Raw genomic sequence first — 12,767 nt, 5'->3', positions numbered from 1 at the left:
GTTTTTGCTACAAAGAACTAAATATAATCATACGGCAGCCAAAAATATAATCAATTCCCTCTCGACAAAAAGTATCAATGTAGTAGACAGAGGGATCTGTGACAAGCAAAGGTATTACAAAGGAATCCCTCCCTACTACTCTTACTCAAGGATAACAGTTTTGCTCCCCAAACCTAACAAGAATAGACTAGTATTAGATAATTGGCGCCCAATTTGGTTACTCAATAATGATTATAAAATGATGGCTCTTCCGTTTCAGTGGTTAGCCCGTGTGTGGCACAGTTCTGAGGTCATAGGATCGAATCCTCCTGTGTGGAGTTTGCATGTTCTCCCCGTGCTTGCGTGGGTTTCCTCCCACATTGTCAGGTTAATTGGCTGGTCCAAATTGTCCCGAGATGTGAATGAGCAAGTGAGTTTTCCTGTGTGCCCTGTGTTGTATAAAGAAGTTAAGAAAAAAAGAAGGTATAAAAAAAGAAAATGAAAAAAGAGGTTTGTGGTTATCCCTTTAATCAATATATTACCAACAATAATTTAATGCAGAAAATGAGGTAATAATTTGAATAAGAAAATGTATTATTATACTTAATTATATTTGCATGTGTTTTTTCCTTCTACAGTGAACGTCCAAGCTACTTCATTTTTGAACTTTTTTTTGATAATAAATCTCATTCATGTCGGGCAACTCAGTATCTCACAACAAAATGTTAATTAACAATATATATGATATAACGAAACACATGTACAATATAACATGTTAAACTACATAAATAAACACGTTTGGAAAAAAATATGGTGTGAGATTATTTTGTATTTTGTAAGGGAAAATACGACAGTTTGTAAGGACGTGGAGACATGGAGCCGTGGAGGTTGACAGATATGGGTCTTACGTAACTGGCAGTAAAACGATTTGAGCTGCATTTTGTGCCACATACATATGTTATCCGAGCTAGCAGCCAAGTCCGTGAACGCATCGCGCTCCGGAGTACTACAGTACTCGGACGTCGAATCGAGTTGAGTGACAGACGGTCCAGCCCAGCCCATTCCAGTCCGTCGCGGACACTGAGCCGAGGCGGTCCCGCTGTCTGGCGGACGAACTCACCCCGAAAAGCCCTTCCAGTCGCCCCAAAAGTAGCTCCGAACAACTTGGAGCTGAGCGAGGGAGGGAAGTTGCGCGCGGAGGACGACGTAAACAAGAGTCGCGAGCGGTCGGGCAGGCAGGCGGGGGGCGACAGGCAGGCAGGCCACTCCACCTCACGTGGCCGAGTGGGGGAAGCCCGGAGATGTTTGTTTGAATGAGCTCGCCGATAGCACTCGGGACGTCGTCGCCCGAGCGGGTGGCGACCATGACCGCGACAGAGGGGGACGGCGGCGGCGGAGACGACGTCCGCAAGAGCGGCTACCTCCGCAAGCACAAGTCCATGCACAGGCGCTTCTTCGTCCTGCGCGCCAGCTCGGAGCGCGGCGCGGCCCGCCTGGAGTACTACGAGAGCGAGAAGAAGTTCCGCGCCAAGGCCCCCGTGCCGAAGAAGGCGCTGGCGCTTGAGACTTGCTTCAACATCAACAAACGCGCCGACTCCAAGAACAAGCACATGATTGTGCTCTACACGCGCGCCGAGAGCTTTGCCATAGCTGCAGAAAGCCAAGACGACCAGGACGAATGGTTCCAGGCCATGGTCGACCTGCAGTGCAAAAGTCAGTACGCGCACCCTACACACGCATATGCACTACGGCAAACGTGGCAGGCGAGGGCCGAGCGCTTCCATGTGTATTTAACTTTTTTTTAATGCCCGGGCCTGTGAATCACCGTCACACATTACTGCATGGTTTGGAAACGTGTTATTTTCTGTGAGTGTGCCTGCGGGTTCCCACATCTGGGCGAGTTTGGGAACAGTGGGGTGATATTTTGAACTTGTTTGCGTCGGAGGCTGCCACTGTGCTTTATCGTGGTCGTTTTTATCACCTCCAAGCAAAGCGAGGGTGGTGATGTTTTAGTTTGGAATCCAAATATGTACATATATATTATATAATGTGTGTATGTTTGTCTGTTTTTGTGTCAGTCCACCCAGGGGTGATTTTTTTTTTGGTTTAGGGCTGGGGTCAGGATCCTATGACTCTTAATGACTTCATATGGCTCAGAGGTAAAACTATACTCATGCAAATCTCCTTTTATAGCGTTCCAATTCTGATAAGCGCAGAGTCGAGTCTAGTGCACACACAGTTGACGTAGCGCTATTAATCAAAATGGTTCCATCCAGTATATTAAGAGCACACTCTCCACATGAGTTGCAGTCAAGGTTTCACACCGACAGACCCTTTTGTAGATGAATCCTTTAGATGGAAACTCTTCAAACTATTATGGCTCACTGTTGAAACGCTTAATGATGAAAGCCCACAGAAAAACTATAAACGGCCAAAAATGCCAGCCAAGTCCACAGACCAATTTGATTGGGTGAGCGGCAGGGGTGGGTGGAGCTATGCACACAGCACACATCTCTCTGTCCAGCGCCAGCTGCATATATCTATCTATCTATCTAGAAGGTAAATGCGTCAGAGTCCTCTTTTGCCGTATTTTGTGACATTTTTAGAAATAATTTTATGTGCACCTTGTCTTGAAACCATATCTTATGAATAAATCATTGTGGAAATGCGCCCCAACGAGCTTAAGTAATTGCGGGAGGTAGACAAGTTTAAAGTATGTTTGTTGATATGAGACACAGGCTCTGGTATTATTTTCATTTCATAAATATGATCAAATCATCTAACATCACACAGTGAAATAAAAAGTGCTGAAAAATTAGATTTTGTCGGGAGAGCCTGTTTGGTGGTCTGCTAAGATTTGTTTTGAAATGTATGGTATGGTCTTCTCCCTCAAATTAAAACAATCAAAATATTTTGCTATTATGTCTCTTTGGTTCAAACATGCTCCTGAGCCCTGGTTTAGAGCTTTGAGGATGTTGAGCACACAGAGTGTCTTATCTCTCTCCCTTTTCACTAACAACCACATACAAGCGTTCTTTAGGAATATTGCTGCACGAATTATGAAAAGCCCAATTGCGATCTTTCAGACCCAAATTGCAATTTCGGTGCGATTTAAGATTTTAAAAGAAAAGTGCATTTTCTGTGCTATTTTTTTACCGGGGAGAACATAACATAGTGACTTTCAAACATAACTTGAGATGACATACTTGGAGACAGAGGGTATACGACTGCAACAAAATATCGACTATAGATGTACGAAAAACCCCAGCAGTTTAACAAATGGTCTTTATTTTCATTATACAACAGTACTGCAAAATTGGTGGGCTATTCCTTTTAGTGTAATAAAACTATTAAAAAGGCTGGAAAGCTTCACGCTAGAGTCTGATCGCTGCGACTTCTGAAATGTCTTTGTGATGACTAAAATACAAGAGTCACAAATGTAGCGTTTTTTCACGAGTAGTATCTTCAAGTCGTCCGCTTTATTGGTAACAGATCTGGTGTTTGTGACGAGCCACGTTCGGCAGTGGTGGCTTAAGAGTTGTTAGCCTAGCTATTAGCTTTCCCTTCTGTCCCTGCCTCAGTCAATTCCCGGACGCGATAAAAATCAGGGAGCACCCGATGGTAATCAGCTTTTCCTTGCCTTTTTCTGACGTTCCTCGGAGTTCGATTTAATTAATTAATTGATTTTCAGGGCAGCACGGCGGCGCAGTGTTTAGCGCTTGTGCGGCACAGTTCATGTCATGGGAACCTGTCGTGGGTTCAAATCCAGCTCCAGACTTTCTGTGCGGAGTTTGTATGTTCTCCCCGTGCTTGCGTGGGTTTCCTCCGGGCACTCCGGTTTCCTCCCACATTCCAAAGACATGCATTTCAGGTGAATTGGCCGGTCCAAATTGTCCCTAGGTGTGAATGAGCGAATGAGTTGTCTGTCCCTGTGTGCCCTGCGATTGGCTGGCAACCAGTTCAGGGTGTCCCCTGCCCACTGCCCGATGATTGCTGGGATGGGCTCCAGCCCCCCGCGACCCTACTGAGGATAAGCGGTACGGCTAATGAGATGAGATGAGATTGATTTTCAATGTAACGAGCCACTAAAGCTAGGAGCTGTGGCGTTTGTTTTGGTGGTCATTTGTGCAAGGCCTGTTAGACTGACTGGCAGTTTACACCAGCCTATTAAAGTCATGCACACACGTCTTGCAAACTTTGCCTCGTTTATGGGTTGTTGTTATTAAAAACCAGCTTCTGATGGGCCTGGCGCTGTTAAACCACTAAATGTGACCATTTTTGTTGGCCAAACACTGTCAATCAAATAAACAACAGGAACATTTAATCCATGAAAAAAAAAACACATTGGTTTGCGGTTACACTATTCCACTACGTAACGTCGCGATATCGATTCGATTTTGGTTTATTGTGTAGCCCTAATTTAGTTTATTTATTTATTATTCATTACTTATTTAATCTACTTCCGTGTTCTCAAACACAAGCTGTTTTATTACCAAGAAGATAAGAATTCAGTATCATAAAATTTAGTATAAATTCATAAACCTTTTTCAATATAAATTGTTTATAGATAATCCATCAAAATGTGATGCTAATGTAGTCAACTGGTGAGGAGAAAATACATAATTTTCATAATACATGTTAAATTTTATTCTGGATGGGATGTTTTTAACATCAACCACTTTTCATATTTTTCTTCTCTGTGAGTGTGGTACCTGTGTTCTCCAGGGCTCTAGCTTCCCTCTCCTTCCTTTCTACCCCTCTCTCTCCTATCACTGACAACCTTATACAAATAAATCGGTACAAAGTTTCATGTATTTCCTTATAGTTATTTTGGATGTCAGACAATAAGTTGTCCTGCTACACTCGATGACTTTGTCTGCTAACAGTGATCGAGACAATTGCGATTATAGCCGAAAGGGCAATACAAGATCGGTTTATCAATTTTCCCAAAATATAAAAAAAACAACGCCATATAAAACTTAAAATGATCATAAAACGTGTAAAATTTAGGGAAAACATCCTTTGACAGGTAAGGAAATATGAACGTGATGGCACGAACAGGAATGACAAATTGATGGGTACCCCCAAAATGAATCCATGTGCATACTTTAATAGAATAGAATATACCTTTATTGTCATTGTTACAAAATGGGTTAACATATTGTGACAACGAAATTGAGCATGACACTTCAGTTTCACAGTTTCTTTAAGCTCAAGAAAGCACTTGCGCAAAGCAAGAACTTTGGTAGCACTGTCCGCTAAGCATTCCTCACAAGCGCCACCAGTCCGGCCTTCTCCTTGGTGATTCAAACCGGTCAAACAGGATCCCAGTTTTTTTGAGGTGGCTTCCTTTGTAGCGAACAGCGGTTCGATCTAGCCGACTATTCAGCAATTTCCAAGCGTGGACACTTTGTCTCAACGTGGGTATGTTTATGAGCTAGTGGCCTTTGACGCCTTTCCGCCAGCCTTTTGGGAATGTGCTTGACTGCATGCGCGTGTGTAGGCCAGGGGTCACCAGCTCCTGTCCTCTGTTAAATGTTCCCCTCTTCGGATGCAATTGCTTCAAACTGTTGCGATAATTGGAAGGCATCTGCTGATGAACTGCTCACATGAATCAGGTGTGTTGCTGGAGCGCTGCCTTAAACCTAGGTCATTGTTGACAAGCAAAATAGCAGACTTCTCCCTGTGTCTGGCCATGGATTCTCTTTTTGTAACTCATGGCAAAGCAGGGGTGTCCAAACCTTTCAAAAAGCAGGCCAGATTTAGTAAGTTGAAAATGTGTGACGGTCAACTATTCAGCCTGGCATTATTTGAACAGTCTTTAATAAATTAACTCTCAGTGATCAGCGTTGCAACCTTGTAGTTTGCCTTTAAAGCATTTTCATTTCACTCGAAGGGTCCTGTAAAAAGCACTGCCGTGTTTTTGTTATACTGTGGTCAACATTACTGGCGGGCCACATTATTATTATTTTGTGACCGAGGCTGCGGGCCAGGAATTTTCTTTAGCACAGCCCGTAACTGGCCCCTGAGCCTGACTTTGGACATGCCGTTTTAAAGAATGCATGAGCAAATGGTCAGCGGCAAAATGAGAGTATGCGAGGTCACACCTGAAAGCTGCAGTGGCAAACACTGCTGATCTGAGCAACAGTCAGCACAGTGAGAAACTTGTCCCCTACATGAAACATTCCCAGCTGGCTAACCAGGAGCTGAGAGCAGTACGCAGCCGAAATGCTCTCAGCTCACTCACTGCCTACAATGTTGACTGTGTGCTGTTATTTGCCAGTCATCATTTGTAATTAGCGCTACTGAGGGAGCTTGAAAGCCTTATTGTAGATCTTAGTTCAATAAAACGTTTATGCAGTGGTACCTTTACATACAAGCTTAATTATTTCCAGGATCGTGCTTTTATTTTGAATTGTTTTGTGTAACAAGCAAATTTTCCCGATACCTAATTGATCTGTTTTTGACCTCCCAAAAGCAACTGAGTCAACCCTAAATAGCTATAAAAACACTTCTTCTTGATCACTGAAGATACATTCAAATATTAATCAAACCTACAAATATAGTGGTAAAATAGAAAAGATATTAGTGAAATAAACTGCAAGTTTCTTATGAGCACTTACCATGGAGGGAGTCCCCACAACGGTTGTGTGCATGGCGCGGGGAAAGTAGGGAAAAGGCTTGAGGGAGGAGTGAGGAGCACAAGAGACTGTTGATGTTATACATGAACACTTACCGTACACCTAAATTTAAATGAACATGCAGACAAACAGCACTTTTTTTCTTTTCTTTTTTACTTGTTTTGTTGATATCCTCCTCATATAAATCCCAAACCATAGATTATCCGAGAGAAACAATCTTGTCGAACACTGCATCGGACTCGAGTTGGGGATCGAACCCTTGAATGTCTTTTTTAGTGATGCAATTTGAATTCAGGTATACCCAAGTGCGCAAGATCAGGTGTCTGATTGCAGGAAGCGTATGCGCTGACTGGGACGAGCTGATGCTGGTGTTGAGTGGTCTCTAGTGGTAGCCTCTGGGAATACTCGTAACATGGATTATCTGATGTATGTCAAGCAAGGTATTTGCTGCAAATATAACGGAATTCCTGTGTCTCGTATAAAGAGGTATGATTGTATTCTCCATGTTCATCAGCAGTAACCTGTTGTTTTTTGCAGATAATAAAGAAAATATAACACATTAAACCAACGTCATTTAAAACGATCGCTTGCCCTGGCATCAAAAATGTTGATGAAATTCACTGTTGGAAATTGATTTAACTGAAAACTCTGTATTAAAACAATTTAAAATAAATGAAGAAAAAAACTGCAAATGTTTTTAACTACCAGAAACGAGACCTAGGAAATAAGTAGATTCAGACTGCCTTAGATGTTAGTTAGCTGCCGGACACCTACGACACTTATTTATCGTAGAGCCCTTCGGGCCCCGAATGCCTCGGCTCTTTGTGTGGGAGATGGTGGAGGCTCCACCTTGGCCCCTGAGCAGGCTCGTGCTTAGCAGGGAAAAGGACCCCCCTATGCTCCGGCGCCACCTCAGGAATGGTTGACCTCCACTAAAGCAAATAGCTCAATCCAAATTTGGAGCCCCAGCGCTGGCCATAAACAAGACGGGAATTGTAGCCTCGTGAACGCAGACGCCGTCAGGTTTTCGTTGGTATCAAAGAAATATGAAGGCTCTTCAAGCGTTGGTGTTGCATTCACGTCCCGTTTGTTCCTTCTCAAACTTGCCCTCGGTGTGCTTTCGTAGGCAAGAAGAAACACACATTTGTGAGTGGATGTTTACTAGCAAACCGGCAGGGTTGGGAGTAATAGAATATATGTAAATGTTTTATGTAATCAGGATACAAAATTACAGTTACAGAAAATAAGACGTACCATATTTTCCGGTATAAAAGTCGCACATTTTTTTCACATTTTGGCTGGGGTTGCGACATATACTCCGGTGATATATCCATCCATTATCTGCACCGCTTTTCCTCAGTGGGGTCGCGGGGGGTGCTGGAGCCCATCCCAGCCATTTTCGGGCAGTGGGCAGGGGATACCCTGAACCTGTTGCCAGCCAGTCACAGGGCACACAGGGACAGACAATTCGCTCGCTCATTCACACACCTAGGGACAATTTGGACCGGCCAATTAACCCGGTGAGATATATTTGTGAAATTATCAACACATTATTTCACCTGTTATTTCCACACTCGCCTGCATGAGGATGCTCGAATCCCATGTTGATCATTTGTTGATCAGTGCCGATTCGAAAAATGCCGTGCCTACCTTACGTCACAAAAATGACTTGTCTATCTTTTTGGGGTAAATGGAATAAAACAGTAAAGCACAATTTGCATTGCGAATAAACGTCAATTTTGAGCAAGTGGAAAATATTTACTAAGAGGAAATGACACAAGCATTTCTTACCAATCAGGACACGGATGTTGAAAAGATAAGGTGTCATTTTGCCAAAATAAATATTTTGTACTTGCTCAAAAGGGATTTCTATACAAGTTGCAAATGCTCTGTGCTTTACTGTTTTATTATATTCCCCAAAAATTGGATACAAAGTCATTTTAGTGATGTTTGCACTAGTGACGTACGCGCGCCCCTGTAAACAAAAGGTAGTAATTTTATTTATATTGTGTTTATTTTGTCTTAGCATATTTTGTATTTTAGTAATTGTAAAGTAATTAAGTTACATTACTAGTCAAGTCAAGTCATTTTTATTTGTATAGCCCTAAATCACGTAGAGTCTCAAAGGGCTTTACAGATTATTACACTATATTACACAGACTATTTTTCAGCCGACGAGAAGAGTAGGTTATTCATATGCTATGGAGTAGATGTGAGTTTAATCGGAATACGTTACTAAATTCCTTTTTCAACTGTTAACTAGTAACTGTATTGGATTAGAATTTTAAAGTAACCCTGCGAACCAGCCACAGTATGCCGGTCAAAACTTTCATCCGCAAATTATTCCTCTGTTCATTTGTGATCATGGACCAATCTTTTGGACATTGTCATACACAGTAATTTGATGCCTGACTTTGATCTCCCAAAATATTCGGAGGAAGACCCCGTGGAAAATAAGGGATTTAGGATTTTAAATCTTTTTTTTAATCCCTTAGCCAATCTATGTGCCAGTCCTTGCCTTGGAAATGATCACACAGCATGTAGTTCAATATGAGGACATGGCCAGTCCAAGTGGAGAAAAAACATTATACGCTAGATTTACTATAATTTTATCGGCTGATTTGATCGGCTCGTGGATACAGTAAAAATCCTACATGGCTAATGTGCTATGACTGATATAATTAGCATAAAACATTTTTTCTTCTCCCCTTGTTTTCTTTGGCTCAATCACAAAAGATGATCAAAGGATGCTAGTGACAGAAGGAAAAAAACAAAAACAAAAGGAGAAATGTGTCTCAAGCAATCAGGCTCCTATAGAGGCTGCGCCAGCGCGCTTGGGGCGGGCCAATGAGATGTGCACGCCGCCTCGATATTAGATCAAGCACTAAATAAGCCCGACTAAGCGCCGCTCATCCCTCTAATTGGCTGCTAATTGCAGTCGGCCTATCACTGGCTGCACAACAAGCTTGTGCAAACGGACCAGCACTGCTTAGCAGGCGCTAACACTGTGGGCTAATCCATGTACTCCAAAAAGCGCTGTGCATCTCCGCTTATGTTTTGGCTTGGCATGAGGGAGATTTTGCTATGTCTGCCTATTAATGCGTCATCGTTGCTGTAACTTTGCACTCAATTTTGTAAAAGGTATAAGGTTACCTGTGTAAGTAAATAAGAATGCACATCTGAGGAAATGCAACCTGCAAAGTTCCCTAGAGCTGAGTTTCCAACCCAAGGTGCGCCAAATGTTAGGATAAGGTCACACAGATGACTGAATGGTTGCGTTTGAATTAAGTCAATGTGGTTCATGCGGGCGGGCGCTGAAAACATTTTTGGGCGTGTCTGTAGCATTAGGTAGCACTCGCTCATTGAAAGCTATTAATGGTTGCAATGTTTGTAGCTCCAAACATGGCAAGAGCTTTACGGTATTGGCAGGCCCCACCCCTTCTCACTCCCCACACTTCTCATGGGATGCAAGCAAATCTCTTCCTTCCGTGAATGCTTTGAATATTTTATTGCTCATCATGTCTTCGGTTGCAAAGTGCCCTTTGAAAGGAAATTGAAATGTCGCTGAGTGACATAATGGCCGTGTATACATTCAATAAATACTTAGCTACAGATTAGATTAGTTTTTGGACCAATCGTAATATAATATTGTTTTTATTTGTGACAAGTCATGTCACATTTATTTTCATAACTCTTAATCACATGGGGTCTCAAAGGGCTGAACAGGCCCACAATTATGGTAGTTACAACAGCCTCTAATCTCAAAACTACAATAGAGCAAGGAAAGCAAAAAAAGACCCAGCATTAGGAAAAAAGAAAAACCTTGAAGGGACCACCCATGAGGTAATCCCCTTCTAAGAAACCAGGCTGCGATGGATGTTGAGTGCGCACCAATAGACAAAACATAGTCAAAATTTACAGTAAAAATAAGAACATAATCAAATTGTGAAAAGGTCCCAGATGGCAACGATGAAGCTTCCTATCTTAAACAGACAGATGATGCAGACCTATGACCTGGCTGAATAATTTTTTAAAGCAACTTTGTTTCCGTAAAAACAAAATGTCATGTCTGACATCTCACATGTTAAACAATCAAGATAAGTGTTTGAGTGGCAAAGTGAGCATTGGCACCGCAACACCGTTCCACTCTATATATGAAGTTGTTCTATGAACCTGGTAGGGAAAACAATTGTTTGCAATTTGGAGCTTGACTCTCAGCTTGTTCTATTAACCTGGTAGGGAAAACAATTGTTTGCAATTTGGAGCTTGACTCTCAGCTTGGCGGCCATGTGCCAAAGCCGCTATGTGTGACATGCTGCTCTATACATGTCCAAAGCAGATATTGTGGGGATGAGGCAAAAATGCCAAGAAAAATGCTTTTCGTCTCTACGGTGTGCACGGGACGCTACGGCTATAAGGTCACGCGTAGGAAATTTTAGCATCTCAGTGCCAGTTATACACAAACCTCCTGGGTTTACAAAATACTTCCTGGAGGGGTTTGGCACTTGTTACAACTGTCAGCAAAAACCTAGGATCAATTACATTCTGCTGGTGACTCCTTGAATTGGAAAAGCTCCCCTCCATCTGCATTATTAGATTGATTGTTGCTTTACGTAACTGATAGTGCAGAGGTCTCCAACCTTTTTCAAACTGAGAGCTAATTTTTGTTACTAATTAGAGCAAAGGGTACCCAGTTTGATATGCATTTCTAAAACGACAAGTTATCAAGTTTTTACTATGTTGTGCCTATGTTAGTAGTAGGTTAATTAATGGAAGTAGGATTAAATAGACTCACTCAACCACTAAAAAAACATTTTCCTAGAAAATCACAATGAGTCAGAACTGGTGAATTGTTTTCTGAACAGGTCCACAAGCACCTTAGTTGTCTTTAGGGGGCACCTTGGTGCCTACGGGCACTATGTCGGAGACCCCTGTGAGAGAGGCTGGCAATCCTACACTTTAGGCATTTTAAATTTTGTTTTCATTAAATTCTTCAGTGTCCTCCGGATGGAAACAACTTTAAGGCTTTACTATCGTCCACAATAACGACAATTTTGTGTGTGGCCTGGCAAAATGAAAGCGATTCTTAACTTAATTAGTACCCAGACTTAGCATTGAGAAATAAGTTTAATGAAGGGATAGTTGATGTTGACAGGGAGTGTTGTGTGGTCCAAACATAAATCTTTAAAAAGAAGCCCCACCTAAAAATAAAAGGAAAAAATGATAGCTTGCCTATTTGTGTCCAAAATGGTCTGAAAGGCAAAAACGAGGGTAAAAAAAAGCCTCACCAAAAGAATTCTGTATCAATTTAAACAAGACTTTCTCCCAATGCCTTCTGAATTGGATTTTGAAAGCAAAGTTAAATTGCATGAGGCAAATATGCAGAGCTGTAAATAACTCAAATTGGTAAATGGTAAACAAATCTGCATTTATATAGCGCAACGTCAGCGGGAACCTTTTGTATCCTGCCCTTGAAGCTATTGAGATCTTGTAAGACTTTTGTGAGGAAATACTCCTTCACCAAACAGAAGCAATGTCTTTGCGCTGGTATGCGTGCATTTGTACATGTGTGGTAGACAAACGAGACCCCACCACTCCCACCGGTATGGAGCCCGCAGGTACAGAGCTGGTCACACAAGCTCATGCATGCTCATTTTAAGCGCATATCTGCTTGAAAATCTGCAGCACATAACACTGTTGTAAATAGCGCTTGCGCTGGCATATCTCAGTGCTGTGCGGCTTCTCACGGTTTCTGGCATTTGTTTTGTGTCCTCTTTAGGCAAGAACCACTCTGACAAAGGAGCCGCCTTGGGTGACTATGGTATCCCTAACCCCGGCCCAGCTTTCAAAGAGGTCTGGCAGGTGAAAGTCTGGCCCAAAGGTCTTGGTCAAGCCAAAAACCTGGTGGGCATCTACCGCCTGTGCCTGACGGACAAGACCATCAACTTCGTCAAGCTCAACTCTGATGCCGCCGCTGTGGTGCTGCAGCTCATGAACGTTCGGCGCTGCGGCCATTCCGAAAATTTCTTTTTCGTGGAGGTGGGCCGCTCGGCTGTGACAGGCCCTGGCGAGTTCTGGATGCAAGTAAGTAAGTCTCCCTTGCCAAATGAATCCAAGGTTAGCCCATGTGACATTTTTGTGCTCACG

The 12,767-nt window shown here is 42.6% G+C and overlaps 1 protein-coding gene across 2 annotated transcripts in view; it reads left to right on the top strand.

Moving 5' to 3' along the window:
• The first annotated feature begins 814 nt into the window (after window positions 1-814).
• The window catches only part of LOC148357151 (insulin receptor substrate 1-B), a 33,793-nt gene continuing 21,840 nt past the window's right edge, over window positions 815-12,767 (top strand). For both annotated transcript variants that reach the window (XM_088347067.1, XM_088347066.1), the window contains exons 1-2: window positions 815-1,692; window positions 12,400-12,704. In XM_088347067.1, the coding sequence (XP_088203193.1) occupies window positions 1,293-1,692; window positions 12,400-12,704 (705 nt within the window). In that variant the 5' untranslated portion in view covers window positions 815-1,292. The remainder of the gene's footprint in view (window positions 1,693-12,399; window positions 12,705-12,767) is intronic.

Source organism: Urocampus carinirostris, chromosome 11 (assembly GCF_059441175.1).
Source record: "Urocampus carinirostris isolate Australia breed hairy pipefish chromosome 11, RoL_Ucar_1.0, whole genome shotgun sequence".
Lineage (NCBI taxonomy): Eukaryota > Metazoa > Chordata > Actinopteri > Syngnathiformes > Syngnathidae > Urocampus > Urocampus carinirostris.
Note: the sequence above shows the minus strand (reverse complement) of the source record. Positions and strands in the feature narration are given on the sequence as shown.